Source organism: Mastacembelus armatus, chromosome 17 (genome assembly GCF_900324485.2).
Source record: "Mastacembelus armatus chromosome 17, fMasArm1.2, whole genome shotgun sequence".
Taxonomy (NCBI): domain Eukaryota; kingdom Metazoa; phylum Chordata; class Actinopteri; order Synbranchiformes; family Mastacembelidae; genus Mastacembelus; species Mastacembelus armatus.
In genome coordinates, this window is record NC_046649.1 from 8,363,929 (window position 1) to 8,388,020 (window position 24,092).

Sequence of the window (24,092 nt, forward strand, 5' to 3'; positions counted from 1 at the left end):
ACACCTCCTGTTTTACAATTGGACCACGCAAACTTCTGCTCACTAATGAGACTTGATAGACCCTCCATTCATCTTAGCAGTGTGTTCATGTGTGGGTACAGTATCATTGTTCAGTCCTTGGGAAAATTAATGTGTGGTTGGGACCAGTGGGCTTAAATGAACCTCTTGAGAAATTACTACAGAGAAGATGGTAAATAAAGAAGGAAGAGTGCTGCCAAGAAAGTGCCGAGGGATAGACAAGTGTACCTTGTGTTGTCCAGGAAAAAAAAATCTTCCAATATATTTATTTATATACAGTAGCTTCAAAGTATTCACACCTTTTGTGTGAAAATTCCTATTTACAAAAGTACAACAGTACTGTACTTTGTAGAAGCCCCTTTGGCAGCAGTAACAGCTTCAGGTCTTCTTGGGTAAGACTCAACAGGCTCAGCAGCACACCTGGATTTGGACAGTTTATCCCATTTTTTTCTGGAGAGATGGCCATCTATACAGCAGGTTCTGCAGAGGACCTCTAAATCTCTTGGGATACATCTCTATTCCTACAGCTGCATCTTTTCTTTGCCACCTAGTCCAACCCACTTACGATGCAAGGAAAGATGGGCGGTGAGAGTTATAGAGAACATGAGACATCCTTTCATCCAGTGAAGGGGCCTATGTATGTGTTTGTGTGTGTCTACGTTTGGTTTATAGGGTATCATTTTAGTACTTCTGTGCTCTTTTTTCCATTTTCTTTCTTTTTGTATTTTTTAAGGAAGCTATATTTTTCTCCAAGCCTTTTTTCCCCCTTTATCACTGTCCCCTTCATTGGTTTAAGCTCAGATCTTTATCTCAGATCTGTGCATATGCTGCAGCAGAGACAACAAACGTTCAATATGGAATGGATCAGCTGATGTGCACAGAAAGGCAGAGTGATGACAGGGGGATGGGAGGAAACATAGCCTTTGAGAAGTTGGAGAGGAAGAAGAGAAGAAAAAATGTAATGAGATTAGCCGGAGCAGAAAGTGGAGGCTGTGTGCTACAACATGTCAATTCAATTCAATTCAATTCAATTTATTTGTATAGCGCCAAATCACAATACAAATCATCTCAAGGCACTTTACAAAAGCAAAAAACCCAACAAATCCCTTATGAGCAAGCACTTGGCGACAGTGGAGAGGAAAAACTCCCTTTAACGGAAGAAAAAACCTCCAGCAGAACCGGGCTCAGTTTGGGCGGCGATCTGCCTCGACCGGTTGGGGTGAGTGGATAGAGGAGAGAGAAAAGAACAGCAACAATAAACAACAAATAGACACTGCAAGTTGGTGGGGCCAGTAACTGCACATCAGCAATATACAGCTCCAGGACCAGGGACACCTGCAGAAGGTACAGAGAGAGAGAGAGAGAGAGAGAGAGAGAGAGAGCAAACTAGGGGAGAGAGAGAGCACAAGGTTAGTAACATTCAATGGTGGAATATACATGTGAGGAGAGAGGAGAGGAAGAGCGGGGGAGGGAAGGGAGGGGAGGGTTAGGATAGGGGAGCTCAGTGCACCGATGGTCCTCGGGCAGTCTAGGCCTATAGCAGCATAACTAAGGGATGGTTCAGGGTTACCTGAAGCCAGCCCTGACTACACGCTTTGTCAAAAAGGAAGGTTTTAAGTCTAGCCTTAAAAGTATAGAGAGTGTCTGCCTCCTGAACCCAGACTGGGAGCTGGTTCCACAGGAGAGGAACTTGATAGCTAAAGGCTCTGCCTCCCATTCTGCTTTTGGAAACTCAAGTAGACCTGCACTCTGAAACCGAAATGGTCTTTTGGGATAATATGGTACTATGAGGTCTTTAAAGTATGAAGGAGCTTGATCATGAAGGGATTTGTACAGTATGTGAGAGGAAGGATTTTAAATTCTATTCTGCATTTTACAGGAAGCCAATGAAGAGAAGCTAATATAGGAGAAATATGATATCTCTTGCTAGTTCCTGTCAGGACTCTGGCTGCAGCATTCTGGATTAACTGGAGGCTTTTTATGGAGATACTGGGACATCCTGAGAGTAATGAGTTACAGTAATCTAGCCTTGAGGAAACAAATGCATGGACTAGTTTTTCTGTGTCATTTTGAGACAGGATGTTCCTAATTTTTGCAATGTTGTGCAAGTGAAATAAGGCAGTTCTAGAGACTTGTTTTATGTGTGAGTTAAAGGACATGTCCTGGTCAAAAACTTTTTCACAGTAGAGCTGGAGGCCAGTGCTATGCCATCTAAAGTAGTTATAATTTTAGAAAAGCCATTTCTGAGGTTTTTAGGGCCAAATACAATAACTTTTGCTTTCTCTGAATTTAAAAGTTGAAAGTTACTGGTCATCCAGGCCTTTATGTCAGTTAGAAATGCTTGAAGTCTGGTTAACTGATTTGTCTTAACAGGTTTCATAGATAGATATAGCTGAGTGTCATCTGCATAGCAGTGGTAATTAATAGAGTGCTTCCTAATGACATTGCCTAAAGGAAGCATGTAAAGGATGAACAGAATCGGTCCTAGCACAGACCCTTGTGGAACTCCATAACTAATTTTTGTGCATGTGGAAGGTTCATCATGGACATGAACAAACATTCCTGTGTAAGTGGTGTGGATAGCTGCTTACTAACAGATTTTCAAGGATTTTAGAAATAAATGGTAGGTTGGATATTGGCCTATAATTAGCCAAGACTCCTGGATCAAGACTAGGCTTTTTGAGTAAGGGTTTGATTACTGCAGTCTTAAAGGCCTGTGGTATGTAGCCTGATACTGGAGATAAATTTACCAAGTCTAATAAAGATGAGTTAATTAATGGCAGGGTGTCTTTAAGCAGTCTAGCTGGGTCTAAGAGACACGTTGAAGATTTAGATGAAGCAACTACTGACGTGAATTCAGACAGATTTATGGGAGAGCAGCAGTCTAAACATAACTGAGGTCTTACAGATGATTCAAGAGATGCTGTAATAGAAAATTTATTTATGGTAGGTAAAGGAAACCTCTGCTGAATTTTATCTCTAAAATTTGTGATTTTATTTGTAAAGAAACTCATAAAGCCATCACTGCTGAGAGCTAAGGGAACACTGGGCTCAACAGAGCTTTGACTTTTTGTCAGCCTGGCTACAGTGCTGAAAAGAAACCTGGAATTGTTCTTATTGTCCTCTATTAGTGATGAATAGTATGCAGTTCTGGCTTTATGGACAGCTTTTTTATATGTTAATAAACTGTTTTTCCAGGCTAGATAAAATTCCTCTAAATTTGTGGAACACCACTTCCTTTCCAGCCTTCGTGATGCCTGCTTTAAGGTACGAATATGTAAATTGTACCATGTACCTATCTCCTCTGATTCCCTAACTTCTTTTTCAGAGGGGCCACAGTATCAAGCATTTCACGCCATGAGGCTACAGCACTGTCAACAACATGATCAACTTGGTAGGGAGTGGGTTTGAGGCAGCTGCCCTCCACTGACATAGATGGAAATAAAGATGGAATCATTTTCTTAAATTTATTAACAGCGTAGTCAGATCAACATCTGCTGTGGTGGAATTTTCTTCCGAATGCTGCATGATCCATCATCTTAAATTCAAAAGTTATTAAAGAATGATCTGACAAAATAGGATTTGGGGGAAAAACTATTAAATGTTCAATTTCGATGCCATAGGTCAGAACAAAATCAAGGGTATGATTGAAACAGTGGGTGGGCTTGTTTAACATTTTGAGTGAAACCAATTGAATCTAATGTCGATCACTCTAATCTCCTCTTCATTTATTTTTCTCCCCATTTAAAAATGAATGGTTGTGTCTGCCTTACTACTTTAGTATAAATGACAGCAATAAATTATGGAAGTGGCATTGTGGGATTTTCCTGTTTTGTAAAATAGCTGGCTCTTCAGCAGCAGAACAACTACAGAGCTGCTGAAAGTGTTATGTTCACTATGTAGCTGCTAACTGTCTCCTGCTCACTCCACAAAATCCGTTAATGGGCTGTAAATTAGAGAGGCTGCTAAATCAAATTGATTGGATTTGAGTGCATCACTTAACTGTGAGTGTGGATCAGCAAATACACAGAGCTACAGCGCAGAAGACTGGCATCCACCACCTGCCAGTATAGTATTAGCTGTACCCTGTACAGGAGTATTAGCATCAAAATATATAAGTAACATATTGAACATTACTGTATAGCTATATTATTATTGCCAGTTCAGCATTAATGATGTTATGTATTTTTGAAGCACTTTTCTTATTGCTAGGGTAGCTTATGGATATTGATCCAGAGGGGATCAATAAAGTGTAATGATTAGACTGTATTATGTATAACTGAAAGTAACAAAAATTGTCAGATAAATGTAGTGGAGTAAAAAGTACAATATTTGCAATTGAAATGTAGTGAAGTCAAAGTATAAAGCAAATACTCAAAGCAAAAATACCTCAAAATTGTATCGTACTTGAAAAATGTAGTTGCAGGTTGGATTACTTATGTTGACGTATTAGCATTTAGCTCAGCGCAACGCTAAGTCTATGAACAGGCTCACAGATCCACAAGTTTAAAAATGATATATTTAACAACCAAGAAAACCATATGGACACTAAAAGGACACAGTGTCTGTAAAACTAAATGAATGTCTCATCTTGATAATGAGTGCATTATATCTGAGCATTTTGTTCATTGTGTCTAGTAAAAACCAAATCCACCACGCTATTCCATTGAAGCAGCATTCAATATCTCAAAGACAAGCACACTTATGGTGACAGGGGAGAAAAAAAAGATTCATCAAGAGGAGAAAGAGGTAAAAAATAATTAATTCTTTAATAAAAAATACATTTATAAATTCGGCAGCACAAACTTCTCATGAACATTTCCATTAGCCCAGGAGGAGAAACACAATGAGAACCAACTGTACAGTTAAAATTAAACATCTGGAAGCAAATACATACAAATGAGGAAGAAATGGCAAGTTGGATTTAAGAAAAACAGCAAAAATAATCTGACATAAAACAGCTGTTTCTGAACAAGGAGATCTAAAAAAAAAACTGAACACAATTTTCTAACATCAGTCAACACAAGAGGAGACTTGGTTTGTGTTGATCGTAACACCACAGGGTTCACTTCAGTCCTTCTAAAACAACTACAGCAGCATGGTATACAGACAAACAACACATGAACAGACTGTTCAGACAGCCCCCATATCAAGTTGTCTTTATGCACTGGTTTATAATCAATCAGCTTTACCACAACATACAACACAACTCAGGGGAAATTGCAAAACTGGTCCTGAATCAGTGTTTAAGGACAACTTCATCCTGTTCGGGGAGGAAAATTGAGTCACAATACACTTTATACTGAAAAAGGTATTTTCTGTGAATTTATTTTTTAGGGTACAGGATGACAGAGATGAAAGCTCTACAGTGTTTTCATGATTGGATAGCACTGACGGGTCGACAGACTGGGAGGTTACTGGTTCTACAGCAGCCCTATTACACACATGAGAAACCTTTTCCTGGAGATTGTCTTCTAAAGTCACTCCTGTCCATCCGTTTTTATATTACAAACATGCCTTTTCTGAGCCTGTTAAATTACTTAGGCTTGTCGTGGATCCATATTAGCTTTTTCAGAGGCCATGTCAATTTTCTGCTCCATGGGCGTGCTCAGATGTGTCAAGTAGCCTGCGTTTTTGTGGATACGTGTAGGGGTTGTTTGGTTTAAAGAGTCTACATGTGGTCACATTTTATAGATAATCTTTTTCTATTTAGAACCATCTTAAGGATCAATCAGTTCATCAGTGAGCATTGTTTTTAATATCTGTTTGACTACACAGGAGTGGATTGAATGTAAAATACATTTTAGTTCCCCTCCTTTCAGTTCAACCCTGAAAATTAGTAGACAACCATAGTAAATGTCTGGAATAAAACACAGGACAAGCCCAAAAGGCTTTTATGAAGGACTGAATGTTAAACAATTCATTGCTCAGAGCTCTGCTGTGACAGTGCAGTCAGAAATGTACTGCGCTAACCAGCAATGAGCTCAACCAGAGCTGACACATACTAGAAGTTTAAAATGATTGCCCCTAATATCACAGTTTTAAAGTGTTAGTTTTAAGTGATGATTGTAGGACAGTGCCTTGGGCTAAGTTTCACTGTGCTGCTGCCAGTGGAGTCTGGGCACATGCAGGAAAAATGCCAGGTTGGCAAAAGTTTGTAGGTGATGCACAGGACCTGTGTGGGCCAAGTAATTGGAGGGAAGTACTCCAAAAAAATTACATCTGGGGCGAGGGACATCTCCACTGACTGAGTGGCCTTTATTTTATTTTCTTGACGCACTTGTGCCAAGAATCATCCATCAGGGACTGTTTCACAAAGATATTTCAGACTGGTCTGATGTGTTAGAACAGTCTTCAGTAACCTGGTGAAAATATACTGCAGTGAGGATGTTATTTTTTCTGAACTACTGAGTCTCATCACATTAAGAAGCCACGGAGGCTTTGCACTGAATTATCTGTGTAATAAAATGCCCTTTTAACTCCAGGATTTTTTCAGAAGCCAAACATTTTGGTTTTGAGAGAAGCAAGGTTGACCCTGTTTGGTCAGTGCTGGTAGTTATTTTATTTACCCAGAATTTATAGCAAATTAATTCTGTTTAAGATCATTAAGAGCTAGAGGACTTTGTGCAACAGGAATGAGAGGTCTGACTATTAGTTGGATTTGAGCTACAGTTGAAGTCTCTTTGTGAAACCCACAGTATTAATCTTTAAGGGGATACAGAGTACATTAATTTTAAATATGACCTACCCAGCAATGGACATAACAGGGTTGAAAATATATTACAACAATATACCAATATTTTGCTCACAAATACATACATGGAGCTATATTGGTTATACCCTCTGAATATAAATTAAAACAGCTTTGTAGATTTTAAATCACTTTAATCTTTTTTTTTTTTTTTCACCAGTTCCTTTGATTCAGGTCAACACTGGACTGGTTTGATCATTGACATTTTGCACAGACAACTGTGCATCATTTGTTGATACTAATTCCACTAATCTATAAAATGCACAGCTCTTTCTTTCAGCAGCAGTTTTCCTAATGGTATATCTACCCCTCGTAACAGTCAACAGTCAAAATGATTTCCTCCATGGCATGGGCCACCATTTAAATGCTCACTTTATATTTAGTTGTGGTTGGATGTTGTAGAGGTGCAGTAAGTTTTTTTTTAATTGGTCTGAAACTGTTGTTTAAAGTGGTGCGGCAGACTCTAAGGACTTTAACCTTTAGTGAACGACAGTACATGTACATGCATAGTGTACTGCATTTAAGTTCAATACTGACAGTGATCAGTAAATGAGATATGAGTTTTCAGTCCAATTCTTTACCTTTATGGCATATTCCGACACAATACGACGAGCTGTTGGCAAAGTTTGGAGTGTTACTGTGTGTACTGTGCTAGTCATTAGATTCTGGCTTCTCCAGCCTGACTGTTTAATGAAAGGAAAACTAAAGCATCTCTCTGCTTTAAGACCACAGCCAAAATATAACCCATCGTCATCTTTTTGCCACCAGGCTAAAATCCAGTATCCATGGTCAGTATGAGTGGAGCTTTAATGAAGTTTGGTATTCTGTGAAAATGTGCTTGATTCTTCCATATTCAAATTACAGTCTTGTGATTGGAGATGTGACTGAAGCACAAACAGAAAGGGTCACCTTCTCTCATGATGTTTTACTGAGGATGAAGCTCCAATCAGAGCTCAGCAGCTTGAAATTTCTGTCACCGTCTGCAAATATAAAAAAGACTTAGATCAGATTGAAGTGTAGCGCTGAAACTTTTCTAAATTAACTTGAAAGATATTTATTTCCACCGTCTTGCAGAGGCTTCTTCTGGATTTTAAAGTGAGATACACATTCAATTATTTTGGCACTAAAATTCATAGAGTATATTTTTTTCTTAAAGAATTGAAGAAACCAGAAAACTTTCTCAGTCTAGCAACCAAATATGAGTCTCTGCCCCACAGACAGAACGTACCAGTGTTTTTGTTGAAAAATGTTTCCTGTCTGCCTGTTGTGGATATCCATCAATTAAGTCCCGCTAGATTTTTATGGTCTGTTTTCCAGCGGCATATGCTGTATGACAACATGACCCCATGTCAACACTGAATAAATGTAGATTATGTGGTCTGGATGCTATGTACAGTATATTAACAGTGACAGTTATTAAGTATCATGGATGGTCATACAGTCCATTAGAAATGATGGATTCTATGTGAGTCATGTCGTGATGCAAAGTTAAGAAAATGAGGATATCAGATACAGTGCAGTACCTCTGTCTTGTTGTGGATCCATAGTTATCTAACATCTGAGTGCTGGCCACCTCCAGGTTCCAGTCACACATCTCCAGCAGCTTTTGACACTCTGCCCTGCTCCTCAGACCCAAACAGAACAACTGCTCCACCTGCAGAGACAAAAAATCAAACAATCATACAAGGAAACCAGGAGTTAGGGAGGGAGGATTGATGAGATCTGACAATGTAGTAAGGACAGGTCAGGTAGTGTTTTTTTTATTACCCTTTCATATGAGTGTGACTGCTATACTAGTTAAGATATAAATTTATTTTTAGAGGCCTTTGGATTACACTTTTATTTACTTCCTAAACTTTGTAGCAACTTTACAGAAGCACTGAGATGTTCCCTTGTGCCCAATGCCAGCCAAACACATCTTCCATCCTCCCACAGTAGCCACTGAATGGCCATTTAAGAGGGTGCTGAACACAACTATAGACACATCAGTGAGTCTGTATGTTTTCTATTTATAACCAACTTATTGCGATAGCAATGACTTTATTTTTCCTTAAGAAGGAATAAAATTGTCATTTAATAATATGGACCAATAAAGTAAAGATTACATTCAGAAACTCTGAGTAACTACAGTTAATTTATACATTGTACAGTTCAACAAGATTAAAACAGGAAGGGATTTAGGGCAAGAGATAGAGTGAATGGATCTCCAAGGACCCTACTGCAGCACAACAGTGTTTACAACAGATAACAAATGTTAGCTTTAGCTATATGAGCTACACTGAAAAGGCCAACATTTAATGTCATTTTAAACCCACATTATTGAATTTGAATTGTTATAAACTGAAACTGATTTATTAGCTCAGAAACTGTATTTGATCCTCATTGAAGAGTCAACTCTCTACATACTCCCACGTTTACATCTGACCATTCAATTCTCAAAATTCAATTTCAATTTTACTGAGACACACATTTGGGTCACCGAGGAACAGCAACTTAGTGCAGATCACTGAGCTGCTTCACAGAATTTCATTTCAGCCAGCCAATATCTGCTGTCCCATAGATCCATGGACTTATAGGGACTGATACACAACAAAGAGCTACTGTAGCTTCTACATGCTGAAACAACTGTGGGACTAAACACACAGTTGCTAACGTATGTCATATGAGTGAATTTTATTGGCAAATACAAACTTTGATCATTAAAACAGATTTGACCATATATGACAACCCAGTGTAATCAATCCATGGAGCAATGAGAGTTAAAAAAAAAAGTTCAAAAACACTGAGTTGATACTGACTGGCTGAAAAGAAATTCTATGAAGCAGCACAACGATCTGCAATTGATTACTACTGAATGTGGAAGTCTGTGGTGAATACTGGATCATGAGTCAGGATCAAATACAGTTTCAGAGTAACTTCATTTAATTTTATACTATTCATTTAGTTTCAAGGTTATTGGAATTCAGTTCTGAAATAATAAGTTACAAATTTTACTTGTCTGATAACTACTTACTGCCTTTTGTTAGTTTTGAGGTTCGATATACACTCACTAAAAAAAACATTTACACACTGGCTGGTTTCCAATCAGTGGCTGTCATGCATTAAGCCGTTTTGCTAATGAATGTTATTACCTTAAGGTAATGCACAGCTTTCTGGATATTCCAGTTGTGGTTCTGGAGGGCAGCTTGGCACTCCTCTATTGTCACACCGTGAACTGCCTCCTGCACCTGAATCACACAGCAACAACCGTAAATCATCTGAGTTTATTCAGTTTTTTGTCCAGTTAACACATATTTAAAATTGGATTCCTGGAAAGCTGATGATAGGCGTTAAGTGCAGAGATATAAACATCACTCCATTTTATTGCTTTTGACTTTTTAAACAGTTCCTAATTGATTCACAAACTGAAATTTACAGCTGAGTCCTAATTGGACTCAAATGCTTTTGAATTCACTCCTCTGCAAAAATGTGTATGTTCTCTGCCTTTTCAAAAAATGATGCCTTTCAGCACTTGATTGAAGTCAGTAAATTACACTACAGCGTATTTGAAATGAGATGCTGCAAAAGGCAATTCAAATCTCTCTGACCTTACCATTTTGACCCTGTCAGCTGAGTTCCCTCCTCCATCTGTCCGGGTGCAGGAAGCAGTGACCACTGGAGCTGTCAGTCCATCTGAACAGATGCCAGAGAGACTAACTGATGTCTTCATCCCTGACCGTGGCCCACTCAGATTGCTGTTATTGTTGGAGGAGAAATTATCTTTCAGCTCACCTGGCTGGACAAGCCCCTGTCCCTGTGCGTATCCTTGGACTGTCTGGCTGCTGACCACCATGGGTCTGACGGTGGCCGTGTTAACTTGTCGTACATGTCTGTCCTCCACACCGCTGGCAGGAAGGGTCTCTGCCTCTCTGAAGAAGCGGTCGTAGCGGTCAAGGTATGGCGGCCTCTCCGGCAGAAGATAATAGTGGGTGTTACTAACTTTCCGACCATCACGGACAATGGGGAGGATACAGGGGCCCTTGCTTGAGGGGTCCTTGCCCTGTGCCTGGGCTAGGATTACTTTGGGTGCAGCATATTTAGGATCTGAGGCAAAGCTGTGTGTGGTAGGCATTAGTTTACCCGGAGAGGTGGAGAGGTAGGAGCCATAGGTGTGTATAGAAGAACAAGAGGTAAGGGTACCCTGCATGGTGGTGGGACTGACAGAGTACATTCTCTGTTGTGGGGAGCCCACTACAAGGCTCATGGGGCTGGGAGTCCTGGAGTTTGGCTGGGACAAAGGGTCCCTGGGAGGGATCTGAGGTGGTCGGTTCTGGTCTGGGCCAAAAACTTCCTCTGTGGTGTCAAGAGGCGTTGGTGACAGGGAGAGGTCCTTTGACCACCGAGCAGACGTGTAGTCCCCCCTTTTAATGGGGCGAGGGGGGATAGGGACACGTGGGGGGATCTGGGGTTTGTCCTCATTGCAGACGAGGGCACTGTGCTGATGTCCCTCCTGCGTCTGGAGGTTCTGAGGAGTTTGGGGACATGAGGCTGAGGTCTGGGATGGCGAACTTGATGGAGCAGCACTTCCTGTCGGTACATTGAGCTTCCTCATGCACTCTTGCTGGAGCTCTTGGAAGATCTCGGCAGACTGGGAGAAAGATGTAGACAGACCCTGGCTCTGCTTGCTAGGGAGAAAGAGATTGTCCTCCAGCCCTGGTCTGTCTGGACCCGAGGAGACAAGAGCCTCACTATCCATTCTCTGTTCAGAGGAAAAAGCTGCATCTGGGCTTCGAACATGACTCTGTTCCTCTTCGCGCTGCTGCTCTGAGCTGTTGATGGAGCTCACCTTTGTGGAGTCAGAAGATTTGACAGGTTTATCAAAACAGTCTAAATAATTTTCAGTACATTCTACAATCGATCTAGGTGGTGGTGGAAATTGAAATAAATATGAACCTTTCAATTAAATTTTGGTATAGTGTGAAATGCAGTGCAGTATAACCTCCTACTGTACCTCCATATCATCTTCATCTTGAGCTACATCATCATAGGCTGGGGGTGGCGGTAATGGTCGTGCATCCCAGTCCACTACTGGTGTAGGGTGAAGTGGGCGGGGTAATGATCTAGACGGACTTTGAGGCGGAGTTCGGTCCAGGATGTTATCTGATTCCAAAGCCAGCTTTGCCAGTAAGGGGATCTGAATTTCAACCACAGGGGAGGGGGAGGGTGTGGTTGGGGTAAACTCCTCCCCAAAGTCAATGAGGGACACTTCACTGTTGGGGTTGTAGCCTGAACCTGAAATCCGGTTATTCCCCTGTTTGGAACCAGAGACCCACGCAGCAGGTTTCAGTTTCAAGCCTTTGAGGGAACCTGTTTTCCGAAGTGACAATTTCTTTAGTCCCGCAGAAGTCAGATCCTCATCATCATTTACAGGATCATAGCAAGGCTCTGAAGACGTAAACACACAATACATTTGTTACTTTACTGAAAACAACAAAGTCATGGCAACAAGCCTCTCCAAGATCATTATAGACCGCAAAATACAAGACACACTCCAAAAAAAGTCTCCAGGTTTGATGTTAGTCCTAAAGTGCAGAGCAAGGGCACTAAACACCTATTAGGAAGAGATAAGTGGAAAGATGGAGAAACAATGATGTGAAGAAAATAAAAGCCAATAACAGATTCACTGCAGAGACAACCAAAAGAAAGACAAAAAAATATGGGATGTACCTTTGAGGAGTGGAGCTAGGAGGGAACAGAGAGGACAGGAGCAATGGGTGAGGAGCTGCTGAGAGAAACCAGACTTACTCTTGATTAATACTGCTGGTTGGGGAGGGCGGGGAGGAGGCTCCTCTGGAAAAATAAAAAGAGATCCCACCACCGCAAAGGAGGAACAGAAGGGAAAAACAATGACAGCAGCAAAGATAGAAAGATTGGGGGGGGGGGGGGGAGAAGCAAATGTCATAGTGTATATGGAAGCTTTTCAAGCAAGTGTTAGGGGAAAAAAAAGCTAACTGTTTGCTGGTGCTTCTTCCAATGCATCATCTCTACACTCCCCAAACCTTATAATTTGAAACACACAAATCCCATTGTGTAAATGTCAACACCAGGGTACTCCCACATCCAAACTTAGAATATGCTGCAATTCTGTAATTGAAATGGCTCTAGTTTGAATCTTAAATCAGCTGAGAAATACATGTATTGTTCTGGCATCTAGCAGAATGTGAATATAAAATTTAGACATATGTGATTAAAATATTAGAGAGATGGCCTATAAAGAACAACATCGAATAACCTTGATTTTGACCCATGGCAACAGCCTGTAAGACCTAATACTAATGACACTAATCATAGTGCCATTGATTGAACATCCAAATGGTGGACAGTGACTGGTCCAACAGGAATTCTAAGTATGCATAGCCCATAGAGCACAGTTCTTTAAGAGCTCTTCCACTCACTTTTAGTTCGTCCCGGTAGATGCGTGGGCCGAACAGCACTGGAATCTAAACCCAGAACATCAGGAGGATCCATGGGATTTCCAAGGTACAAACTGAAAGGAAGAAGAGACAGATTTAATTACAGTAACTGTCAGCATGCTGAAAAGAACTAACCTGGGTGTTATAATGCTGCAGTAAGCATGAACATGGGTATTTAAAACAATGTGCTACTGCCATCTATTGGTGAGACTCAACTACCTCTATAACCCAGCAAAAACTAATAAGCTGGACCACCAACTTCTAACATGGGGCATAATTATGATTCATGCTGTAGGTGCTGAGGAGACGTTTAGATCACATTATGATACTAAAATTAAAGTTAATCATGAAGCTGGTCCCTACTCATCAATCCTGTCAGGGAAGCCCCAGCAGCGATGAGGGTTGGTGTCTCCATGTCCTGTGTGGATGAAACTGTTCTTGAGCGGCCGGCTAATGTCGTGAGCTGACAAACCCGCTACTGATGTCACCACATTCCTGGGGAATTGTCCGACCTGAAGAGTTCGCTTGTTTTGACCCCGCCACCAGTAGTTCTCTGCCCTGAAACACAGATAAAACAGGGACAAACCACACTTTTTGGAAACTCCAAGGCCAGTTTTGCACATCTGCCGAGCATCATCACATCAAATAATCTAGCTGGTCTCTTAGCAACTTAATTAAAATATAATGTGTCTCGTTTAATAGAACATTAAAATGTTTTAATTAGTGAGCATTATAGCTGCTTTAGTCAAGGTCCCAACAAAAAACCTGAACATTGTGATGATTTTGTGACGTATTTAATGCATTTAACATTTATCAATGGTGAGGTTGGGAAGTACATTTAACTGCTTATGTTTAAAAATTTTTATTTCCACCCACCTCCCCTCTATGATGGTGATGACATCGTTCACCTGGATCTGGAGTTTGTCAGGCTCATCAAAGTCTTGCAGAGCACACATGTCTGTAGGCATGGTCTGGGAACAACACATATATAAAGACACGAACACATGCAGGAATACTTTTAATACGACAAACCCTTAAGAATGGGTTCTACTGTAAAGTGGATCCCATTATTTTAGCTGAGGGCATTTTTCAGTTTATTCTTCAGACTAACCACTAGGTGGCACTCTAAGTCCAAATAATGATAAATTGCTGATGGGACCCTGGCCTCTTTGCACAAGTGATGCTAGAGTGGCGGTCATCAGTCTTTCTCTTAGTGTGTTTGCATGAAAACTAAGAATTCAGGAATACACAGTATGAAATATACTTTTGGTTAAAAGACTGGTTTCCTACCTCAAGCAGGAACTCCCGCAGGGCAACAAAAGTAGGTCTGTCATCTGGTTTCTGAGCCCAACACTGCAGCATGACATTATATATATCCTGTGGACAGTCCTCTGGCTTAGGGAGACGTTCACCTTCTTTATCAATCTTATGGAGAATCTAAGATTTATTTATTTTTTTTTCATAAGAGGAAATTTGAAAGACAGAGGAGAGGAAAGAGGTCAAATGAAAAATGTACCGCTGGTGATGTGAGTATATGTGATCTGTTATTTATCTTCAAGATCTATCCCTACATACAGTACTGTGCTGTGCTGTGCTGTATATGTTTATATACTCCATACTCTGTCTTTGTGTTTACCTGGCTCCCATTAAGACCCAGCCAAGGCTCTTGGCCATGTGTAAACATCTCCCAGAGAGTGACTCCAAACATCCACGTGTCTGTAGCATGGGAGAATGTTCTGGTCTTCAGGCTCTCTGGGGCACACCTGGTGGACAATAAACAATATAGATCAGTTATGTCTGACAGGAGGTAAAGCCTAGTTTAAGTAGGGAAGTAGGGAGACTTTAAATAGGGCTACTCACAGAAGAATTATTTTAAATTATGTACATAAAAATTTGAGTTATAGTCATTTCACAGTCAATTGCAGCTTTGCAAAATTTTCGGTGGAAACTTACTGCAATAAGATTAATGAGGTTCACACCCTAACCCGTAAAACCACTCATATCCATTTCAGGATTACATTCAAGTACAGCTTTACGTGTTGCTCCTTGAGTCCACCCACCATGCAAAAGGAACTTTGCGATGTTCCTGCATGACATAGTGCTCATGGTTGTTAGGCAGTGCCCTCATCAGCCCAAAGTCGCCGATCTTCACTCTGTGAGCTGAGGCCAGCAGGATGTTCCTGAAGACAGTCACAAGTATTTCACATTTTTACAAAATTTAAAAGCTTGTCACACTGAGTGAGCTAAAAATCACAAAAGTCTTTACACTTTTCTCAGCTCTCCACACACAATAACAACACAACACTTTCACATGTCACATTCAAGTCTGAAATAAAAACATACTGCCTAGTGTTGTATCTAAGAAGTGGTATCTACCAAAAAAGGATCTGCTGTGATGGTCAATCCTCAGCCATTTTCAAAATTTCATCTAACCATAAATATTATATTCATGTGCTATTTAATTACACAGTGTGTTGTGCATGGTGTAAATGGGGTCCCATTCTGAATGTAGATGTACAACTCCAGATCTACTGAAGGCTTTCATTGTAGTCATCAAATAAATATAGGATGTAAGAGGAGCAATGGATTGTGGGCAAGGAAACCAGCAGGACTTCAAAGGTCTAGTAATTAAAACCACAGCTTGAGAAATCTTTTTTAGTGTTTGGTATACGGTAACAACCATGTGGAGTCATTACCATTTTATCACAACGTTAACCGGGAAAATCACTCATTTTCACCAACCATTAAGGTTTTTCTCAGGCATCTACATAGTTTTAACTTATAAGTGAAATGACTAATATGTGACCAGGAACTTGGACCACCCAGTACAGCCAGCCAACTACTGAGTCATGTTGATTGTGGGCCAGGTCTCCCTGTAATGGCCCTCACATTTGAAAGGAATTTCTGAAGCAGAAGCAATATAAACAATTCATCATACCAGTAAAAACAATACTGAAAGAAAAACATTTTTATAGTGAATGACAAAAACTGGCCTTTAAATAGATGCCAGAACTCGAGTCCATTTTCAAAAGCTCTCTGTCTCGTACCTGGCTGCCAAGTCCCTATGGATGAACCTTCTCTGCTCCAGATAGGCCATACCACATGCCACCTGCACAGCATACTGACACAGAGTGTGGATCAACACCGGACCCTGTGGACGCACACAACGCAAGCGCTCCAGCAGAGAACCCAGAGGAGCCAGCTCTGTGACCTACAGAAAGACAGATCACAACGGGATGGGTGAAAAGAGGAAAGAGTGAAAAGAGTTGCAGTAAATAGCAAAAGGAAAGACGAACTGATGATGTAGAGGTGAAAGATGTGATTTGTAGATGAAAGGATTGGAAAGTAATGAGAATAAAAAATGTACTCTGTAGATGAAAATTGCAATGTCACAAGAAACAAGAGAAAGACGTTATATAATCCAGTGTTGGGCCAATAGCAATATAATCAAAACAACAAAGCCAAAATGTCAGCCCTTATTTAACTCCTCCATCCATTTGCTCCCCTCCCTTCCTTCCTCCCTTTTTCCTCCATCCTCCCATCACACTCTCAGGTCAGGACAAAGGCCTTGAGGTGCTTGGCCTGATTCAGACAGAATATAAGGTCATAAAGCAAGCTGAGAGAGTGCCTGAAAGGGACTTGTGTTAGGCAAGTATGGGTGTAAGTGAAAGTACAAGGATGTCAAGAAAAGTATACACTAGTGAAATTGCCACATATAGTGTTCATTTGTCTGTATGTATCTCCCCGTGTGTGTTTCTGCATGTCCACTACCATCTTCATTGGGTGTGTGAGCACCACACCGTAGAGGCGAATGAGGTTCTGGTGGTCCAGGGAGTGCATGATGTTGACCTCACAGACGAAGTCCTCTAGAGCATCAGGCTGGCTAAGCACATCTGTTTTCAGACACTTTACAGCTACGTTCAACTGGAAAACAAGACAGACACTGAATTCAGATTACCCAATATGAATACATAGTCATACATCTTTATTTTGTTCTAAATGAGTACAACAAATGTTTTTTTATTCTTATTTAGAGAACTGAATCACTAACAAACTCAGGTATCCTCACCACCTTCCCTGCAGGTGTCAACCATTCTCCTCTTTTTACAACACCAAAGGAGCCATCCCCAAGCTTCTCAAACAGCGTCAGGTCCTTCTCTGGTATGAGGCAGGTCAGTGCCTGCTGCTGCCCATCAAGGGGAGCACCACCACTGGGATGTGTGGCTAGGACTCCCTCCCCTAGTCCCAGGGGAGGAGTGGGAGACAGCTTACGAAAGGATGTGGCCGGCTGGCCTTGCTGGGGAAAGTCACATCCGTCTGGGCGCTTACCGCTAAACACCTAGAGACAGAGAAGAGAAAGTAAGAAAGAAGCTGGCTCTGTAATCAGTAGGCAAACAAGACAGAGACACTTGGTGTATGTATGAAGAGTGTGTGGCTGGAAAGTATAATCAACTTATGGCTGATGCCCAGCATTCAGACCATTTTCACAGATCAGCCACAACTGATCCCCAGGCTCATGTCTAGGGCTGAGAGCCTGATCTGTACACAAACTGAAAACCATAACTAACCAAGTAGGTTAGTCCTATGTGTGTTAAATCATGACTGCACAACTCATACTGTGTGCTAGAATGCAGTCAGTAAATAACACCAAAAAAAGTAAAAGTATGCATACAGTACTATGAAAACAAGCACACACACATACGCTTATTATTAGCAGAGAGAGACATTCCCTGCCTCTTGTTACTGACAACACAGCAGAAATGACTTCGCTGTTAGCAAGCACTATTAGATTATTAGATTAAGTGACCTGAATGTTTCTGTGTGTGTGTGTCTGTGTGCGTGTGTGTGTGCGTGTGTGTCTTTAAGGCCTTTCCATTCCTCTAAATTTGAACCTGTACAATGTGTGTGCTGTGCAGAGCCATTAAGGGAAGCCTTTGTTTAGAGGTCCTAAATAAGACCATTTTACTGAAATAGGAATGCACATAAACTAGTGCTGCTGTCACATACTGGGAATACAAGACTAAATTAGTATATCATGTAAGAACGAAAATACCTTGCCAAATATCTAACATCAATTAAAATGTAACATGCCCACAGAAGAAATAAGATTTTCTAATAGGTTAGATCTGAAATACTAAGTTAATGTTGGGGCTATGAAGTGAACACATTCAACAAATATGAACTCATTATTGGCTGATAAACAAAGGTCAGTATTCAGAAATGGCATCATCAGTGAAGAAGAGGTGTCAATGAATCCACAGTGCCAGACATATTTGAGTGGCCAGATATAAACAGTAGCAAGTGGTATATGGTTTCACATTCACACTGGACCAGACATGACATAATGCTGTAGACCTTTTTAAAAACACCACCTCTGTAGTCGCTGTTTAGTAAGTGGGTTTCAAGTAAGGCGATCTACATTCAAAAGGTTCTGACTAAGGCAGACCAGGACACACACACACACACACACACACACACACATTTTTATACCTCGCGGGAACATTACATTGACTTACAATCATTTCCCCACCTTAGCCTAATTCTAACCTGAACACCAAAGCTAATTCATAACTCTCCAAAGGGCCTTTGAAGGAGTGTGAGAAGACGAGGATTGCCCAACCTGTCCATACTCCTATGGTCTAAAACTCAAACTAGTCCTCATAATGCATAGCCATACAAGTGCACACACAAATACATAGAGAACCCTCAGGTGGCAGAAAGAGACAGGTATAATTATAGACTGCGAGCATCATCATCTGGGCATCACGACTTCCACTGAGAACAGAACTGGCAACTTCTTTTTAGTAACATTTCACCACACTTCCTTCTTCTGAGTGTTTGTTTGTTTGGTAGGTAACACCTTTCAAATTCTCTATCTTTTAATTAAATTTGCAGACTATTTGAAGAAAGTGACTAAGCAACAGACCTGCAGGGCTCCGTTTCTTTAAGGGAGAAATTTCATTCTTACTGAGACAACATTTCAGTGCAGCATGCTCTAAATCTGTGTGTCACCAACTACTTAGGACTTGTATCTGTATCTGAATGTGGACGTGCCCATCCTCATGTGAAGTATCAGGCTCTCTTTTCTCTGCAAGAATGTTCCTTACAGATGCTCAAACATTTCTTAAAATAGCTTTCATAATCACATCGGTTTCAAACATATACAGTATATGTCTATAGCAGTAACATAAATACATTGCACAAATGGGTTCAGTAGAACAAGAAGCGTATGGTAACAAGGAACATCTTGGAATTATGTTAATAGATCACACATACCAGCAGTATCAGGAAATTACTTTGTTCCTACAAATCAGAAGAACTGTATGTTCTGATTTTAGGACACAGAAGTACAAAGTTCCTTCTATTGGCATCACAGCTGCTTTAGAGCATATATATCTATCAATAAACTTGTCTTCACAGAAAAATTGATGACACCAAAATTCATTCAGCAAAGTGTTACACAATGTGATCACGTCATCTGTGGGAAACCGTGGTTAAAGTGGTGTGGTATGGTTCACAAGGTATTGTGTTTGCATAAATGTGTCCACACAGACACTGTGACAGACAGATGGACGCCACCGTGGCAAGATAATTTCAGGCATACCATGCACCATAATAAATGAGTCCTCTGTGTGTGTCTGTGTGCATGTTATGCCTGTCTATGTTTGTCACCTTGCTCATCCAGGACTTGCGCTTGCACATTGCTTTCCTCCTTTTCACAGCCTCCCACAGCCGTCTCTGCCCTTTATCAAGAGAGGGAAAGAAAAAATTAATTATAACAATGCAGTGATGATCTGTGGTAAAATACATATGAACATGAAAAATGCAGCTTGGGTCCTCTTGCAACAGGAAGACCCACATAATTGGTTTGAGTTCCAAGTATAATGAGGCATGCTATTCTGAATTTCATCTTCCATAACTGAAAGGGCACTATATGGAGAAGGAAGATGATAATCTGAGGATTGAGAAAAGATGGAGGACAATCACGCACGTAATCGAAACAACTGTAAGCATGAAAAACAACACGTGCAACAAAGAATGAAAGAGGAAAAAAGGGCTTAGAATGAGGTTAGTGGAGGACAAAGATGTGAGTGAATATATGAGCAGTGGGTGTAATTAGTCTTGAGCAGCTCTGAAGATGAGACCCTGAGGTATTTCAGTAACTGGATTTAGAACATAACTGCGTGGGCATGGGCGACTTGGCACTTTAGCGTTTCCATGCACACACATGCACGCACAACTTGGCACTTTAGCGTTTTCTTGTACTATGCTAATTACCAGTTATCACTTACTGTATTAATGATATTAGAAGTATTAGTGATGGAGGACTGGTTATACTAAGATTGAAGCAAATGACATACTGTCATGATAGGAGATAAAAGCAATACTTCAGGCTATCTATAGGTTAGATATTCCAATATTCTCATACAGTATAGAGTCATACAAAGGCTAAAAGAAAATTGGAAGGACGTTTCAATAAATTTAACATTTAATCTCTGTGCAGTGTATGATTAAAGAGTGAAAATGACACTTGACAGATTGCATTAGCAAAAACTAGGCAGTGCTGCCACTCTCCAGGTCACTCACATGTACATGAGTAAACATGTTTAAATCCCAGTAACACTGATAGAGTTTAAGCAGTTTGTCATCAGCGTAACATGCTGGAGGATGATCTGAGCATCATTCAGTCACTTGTCTTTTAACAACAGTGTGGCTGTGAACCTGAGGAGGAGCTTAAAATGTTTAGTGTTTGTGTACTAAAAGATGGTAACTAACAACGCCTCACTGCTACACCTTACATTAGTTAATTTTTACCTGTCACACTCCCAAGATACTAAACACAGACTCTCGGTTTATAGCTTCTCCATTGAAATAATATACCATCCGTCCACCGTAGATGTCGGTATCTTTTCCATCAAACTCCAAACAGAGTTTCCATTGGTTAATCAATATCTGTAGTTTGGTCACGTCAAGGGATGAGGGGGGCCAGTTTTGCTACTTAAATTATTATCAGAGCTTATTATGCAAACGGTAATGTGCCTGATTATGTCTCTGAACTTGACCATTATAACCACTTTAAAGGTGGAAATGAAAGTAATCATTTTAGTATGTTTTATTATACCATTAGTTATGGTAATTATTGGATTATTGCATATTTGTGCTCATACCTCAACAGAGGTGCTACAGCTTCTCCTTGACAATACAGAACATCTGTAGCAAATTTCATGGCAATCTGTCTAATAGCTGTCAAAATATTTCACTAAAAATCTACAGTGGCACAGGGGTCAAGATAACAAAGTGAGTGGTATTAATCTTATGGGAACTAAAACAGTCTGTGCAAAAATGCCTGACTGATAAAGACAGACCAACATCACAAGATCCGCATCAATAGCATGGCCAAGAAGTGAAGTGGAAGCACTGTTGAAGGGGTAGCAGCCATGAGGTATGTGGACAGACGATACACAAGGATTTATGAAGAAAAACAAAATCTATTTTAGCACAACAATGCTTAACACTTCACACACACACACACACACACACACACACACACATATATCCCACCAGGTCGTCCCATGCCAATCTTCTCCAGATCTTCATTCTTGACATAGTCAAAGTGTGACAGCCGCGTGACATTAAGATCATCTCGGATCCTCAGGAAATACTGCTGCAGCTGCACCTCCATCAGCAGCTCCAGTAGCCATTCTGTGCCTTCCTCACACTGCATGTTACTGCCCAGTTTCTGCAAAACATACACACAGAATACAGGAAACTGAGTGTAAATCATTCAATGTTCAATATTCATTTCACCGTTTCCCCAGTGGTTGGTCCAAAATCTGCAAAACACAGCCAGAGCCAAAGTCATTATGTAACAAACCATTCTGGAAAAAAGAGGAAACTGAGCTCAGAACCATTGTGCACTCCCCAGTAATTGTTTAGCGAGCACACAAACACCTGCCTAGACTTTTATAGCTTTACATCAGAATCCACTTAACAAATGGGTAGTCATGCACATACTACATATGTAGACTGAAAACACACATTTGGATGTCTAAACCGATGTCACATAAGGGACATGGAGGGCAAGGAGCCAAATATAGCATGAGCAAATTGTCAGTGAGCCAAGACTGCACATTGACTTAACTTTAAAAGCACCATGTAGATATTAGTTACATTGATCCTGTGGCCTTTACGTACCACTTGGATTGCAAATATCTTCCAAATATTCAAATGACATGAAAATAGATTAATATTCATACTCTCTGAAAAAAAGAAATCTATATTTTTGGCAATATTGCTATAAACAGTTTATAGCAGACAGATGCATGAGATGAATGATGCAATTCTGGTTTCAGTGAAAGGCTCCTAAAGAATGTGACCCCCTGCATGTGCATGTGAAACAGCATCAATCACTGCCTACTTAAAGTAACCATCTGAAACTTAGAGGAATTCTGTTAAACTCCTGATGATCTTCACAGGAATATTAGTCAAGATGATAATGTTAAACGTAGCATACGGGCTAAAAAAAAAAAAAAACACCTCACTGAAGACTCACTGCAAGATCTCATCTACTGTTCCATTACTGCTGCTCACACCATTGTCTTCTCAGTGTGGGAGTGAACCTGTAAATCAACTATTCAACACAAAAAATGATGAACATTCCTAACAGGAAGATCTTTGGGGTGGGTGCAGGGGTCGCTGCACTGAGTAGTAATTACTAACTCTGTGAATAAGGAACTTCCTGGGCTTGCCCAGGCTAGGTTACAAGGTCCAGAGGAAGTGTCAGAGGGGTCGCAGCCTCCTCTGTCATTTAAACTTCTTAATGGGCTTCGTTAAAGGTCATTTCCTATTACTGTGTCCTGAGGAGTTAAAGACATTTTGCTCTTACACACACACCTAAATACACGCCTAATGCTGGTCCTTAAAAATAAAGTTTGCATGTGACACCTGAACAGTGAAAGTATCTAACACCACACTTTTTCAGAGTGGTCCTGTATTTTCAATGAATTGTAGATGCAAGATATGACTGAGGCCCATCTGCTGGGAAGGCTTAATCCCCAATGGTTATGCCAGATGTCCATATCCTGATACAAACTCACTGCAATGCACATGAGTTTTTTTAGCAATGTCCACACATGCAACTTTGGCTCTCTGAGTTTTTGTCCTCTTGTTTCTGCAAAACTTTTTATTAGGAAAACATTTATTGGTGTTGGCTTTGACAAGAATCACCTTGATTACTGAAAGCAGAAAAACAAGAACTTCTATCAAGTAAATAACCCAAGGCAATGCCATGTACTGTAATAACCTGTGAGAGTCTGGATTCATTGTACAGTAAACTGAGTGCCGGTAGTGCCTGTGGTTTTAGGATTAACTACAGCTGCAGTCATTTGAATCCATCCCCATATTTTGCATTTTGCTGCATCATGCCTGACCCTAACCCTGAGAAAGACGATACAACAGTCTGTTTGGCTGGTCCACTCCGTGCAAAGCTTTGCCAAAGGATCTTCTACCATGTGCCATGTTTATTTGATCTGCACTTCACGCTAATAAGAGTTTAAGAGTGTCACTGGCAACATTTAAACAAAACACCTTTTTTCCTTTCCATTCATAAGAAAGCATTTTTGCATAGCCCTCCCACCCACCATACCATACTGCCGCTCAATGTCTGATCTTCCCCTGGCAGTCAACATGTAAGTGTTATTTCACTAGACAGTGCCAAGGACGTAAGTCAGTTTCCTTTTGGGCGTCTTTCCATGACAGTGAAGCATGAGGGGTCACAATCAAGGCAGTGCAGTCCTTATATCTACTAATTTGCCAAACTCATTAAACAGGTAAATATATCTTAGGTTTTACAGTTTTTTAGACAGTTGTTT

General features: G+C 40.6%; 1 protein-coding gene across 14 annotated transcripts in view; it reads right to left on the reverse strand.

Annotated features, from left to right (window-relative positions):
* Positions 1-4,768: 4,768 nt before the first annotated feature.
* The window catches only part of tnk2b (tyrosine kinase, non-receptor, 2b), a 48,453-nt gene continuing 29,129 nt past the window's right edge, over positions 4,769-24,092 (reverse strand). For 9 of the 14 annotated variants that reach the window (XM_026312753.1, XM_026312759.1, XM_026312752.1 and 6 more), the window contains 18 exons: positions 21,784-21,961; positions 19,894-19,964; positions 17,291-17,560; positions 16,993-17,145; positions 16,269-16,432; positions 15,282-15,401; positions 14,858-14,984; positions 14,512-14,658; positions 14,098-14,192; positions 13,585-13,779; positions 13,204-13,295; positions 12,476-12,598; positions 11,760-12,193; positions 10,362-11,594; positions 9,901-9,996; positions 8,293-8,423; positions 7,998-8,095; positions 4,769-7,749 (listed from right to left, as the gene is read on the reverse strand). In XM_026312753.1, coding sequence (XP_026168538.1) covers positions 8,047-8,095; positions 8,293-8,423; positions 9,901-9,996; positions 10,362-11,594; positions 11,760-12,193; positions 12,476-12,598; positions 13,204-13,295; positions 13,585-13,779; positions 14,098-14,192; positions 14,512-14,658; positions 14,858-14,984; positions 15,282-15,401; positions 16,269-16,432; positions 16,993-17,145; positions 17,291-17,560; positions 19,894-19,964; positions 21,784-21,961 — 3,678 coding nt within the window. In that variant the 3' untranslated portion in view covers positions 4,769-7,749; positions 7,998-8,046. The remainder of the gene's footprint in view (positions 7,750-7,997; positions 8,096-8,292; positions 8,424-9,900; positions 9,997-10,361; positions 11,595-11,759; positions 12,194-12,475; positions 12,599-13,203; positions 13,296-13,584; positions 13,780-14,097; positions 14,193-14,511; positions 14,659-14,857; positions 14,985-15,281; positions 15,402-16,268; positions 16,433-16,992; positions 17,146-17,290; positions 17,561-19,893; positions 19,965-21,783; positions 21,962-24,092) is intronic. The other 5 variants (XM_026312760.1, XM_026312761.2, XM_026312754.1 and 2 more) reach the window with 4 other exon arrangements.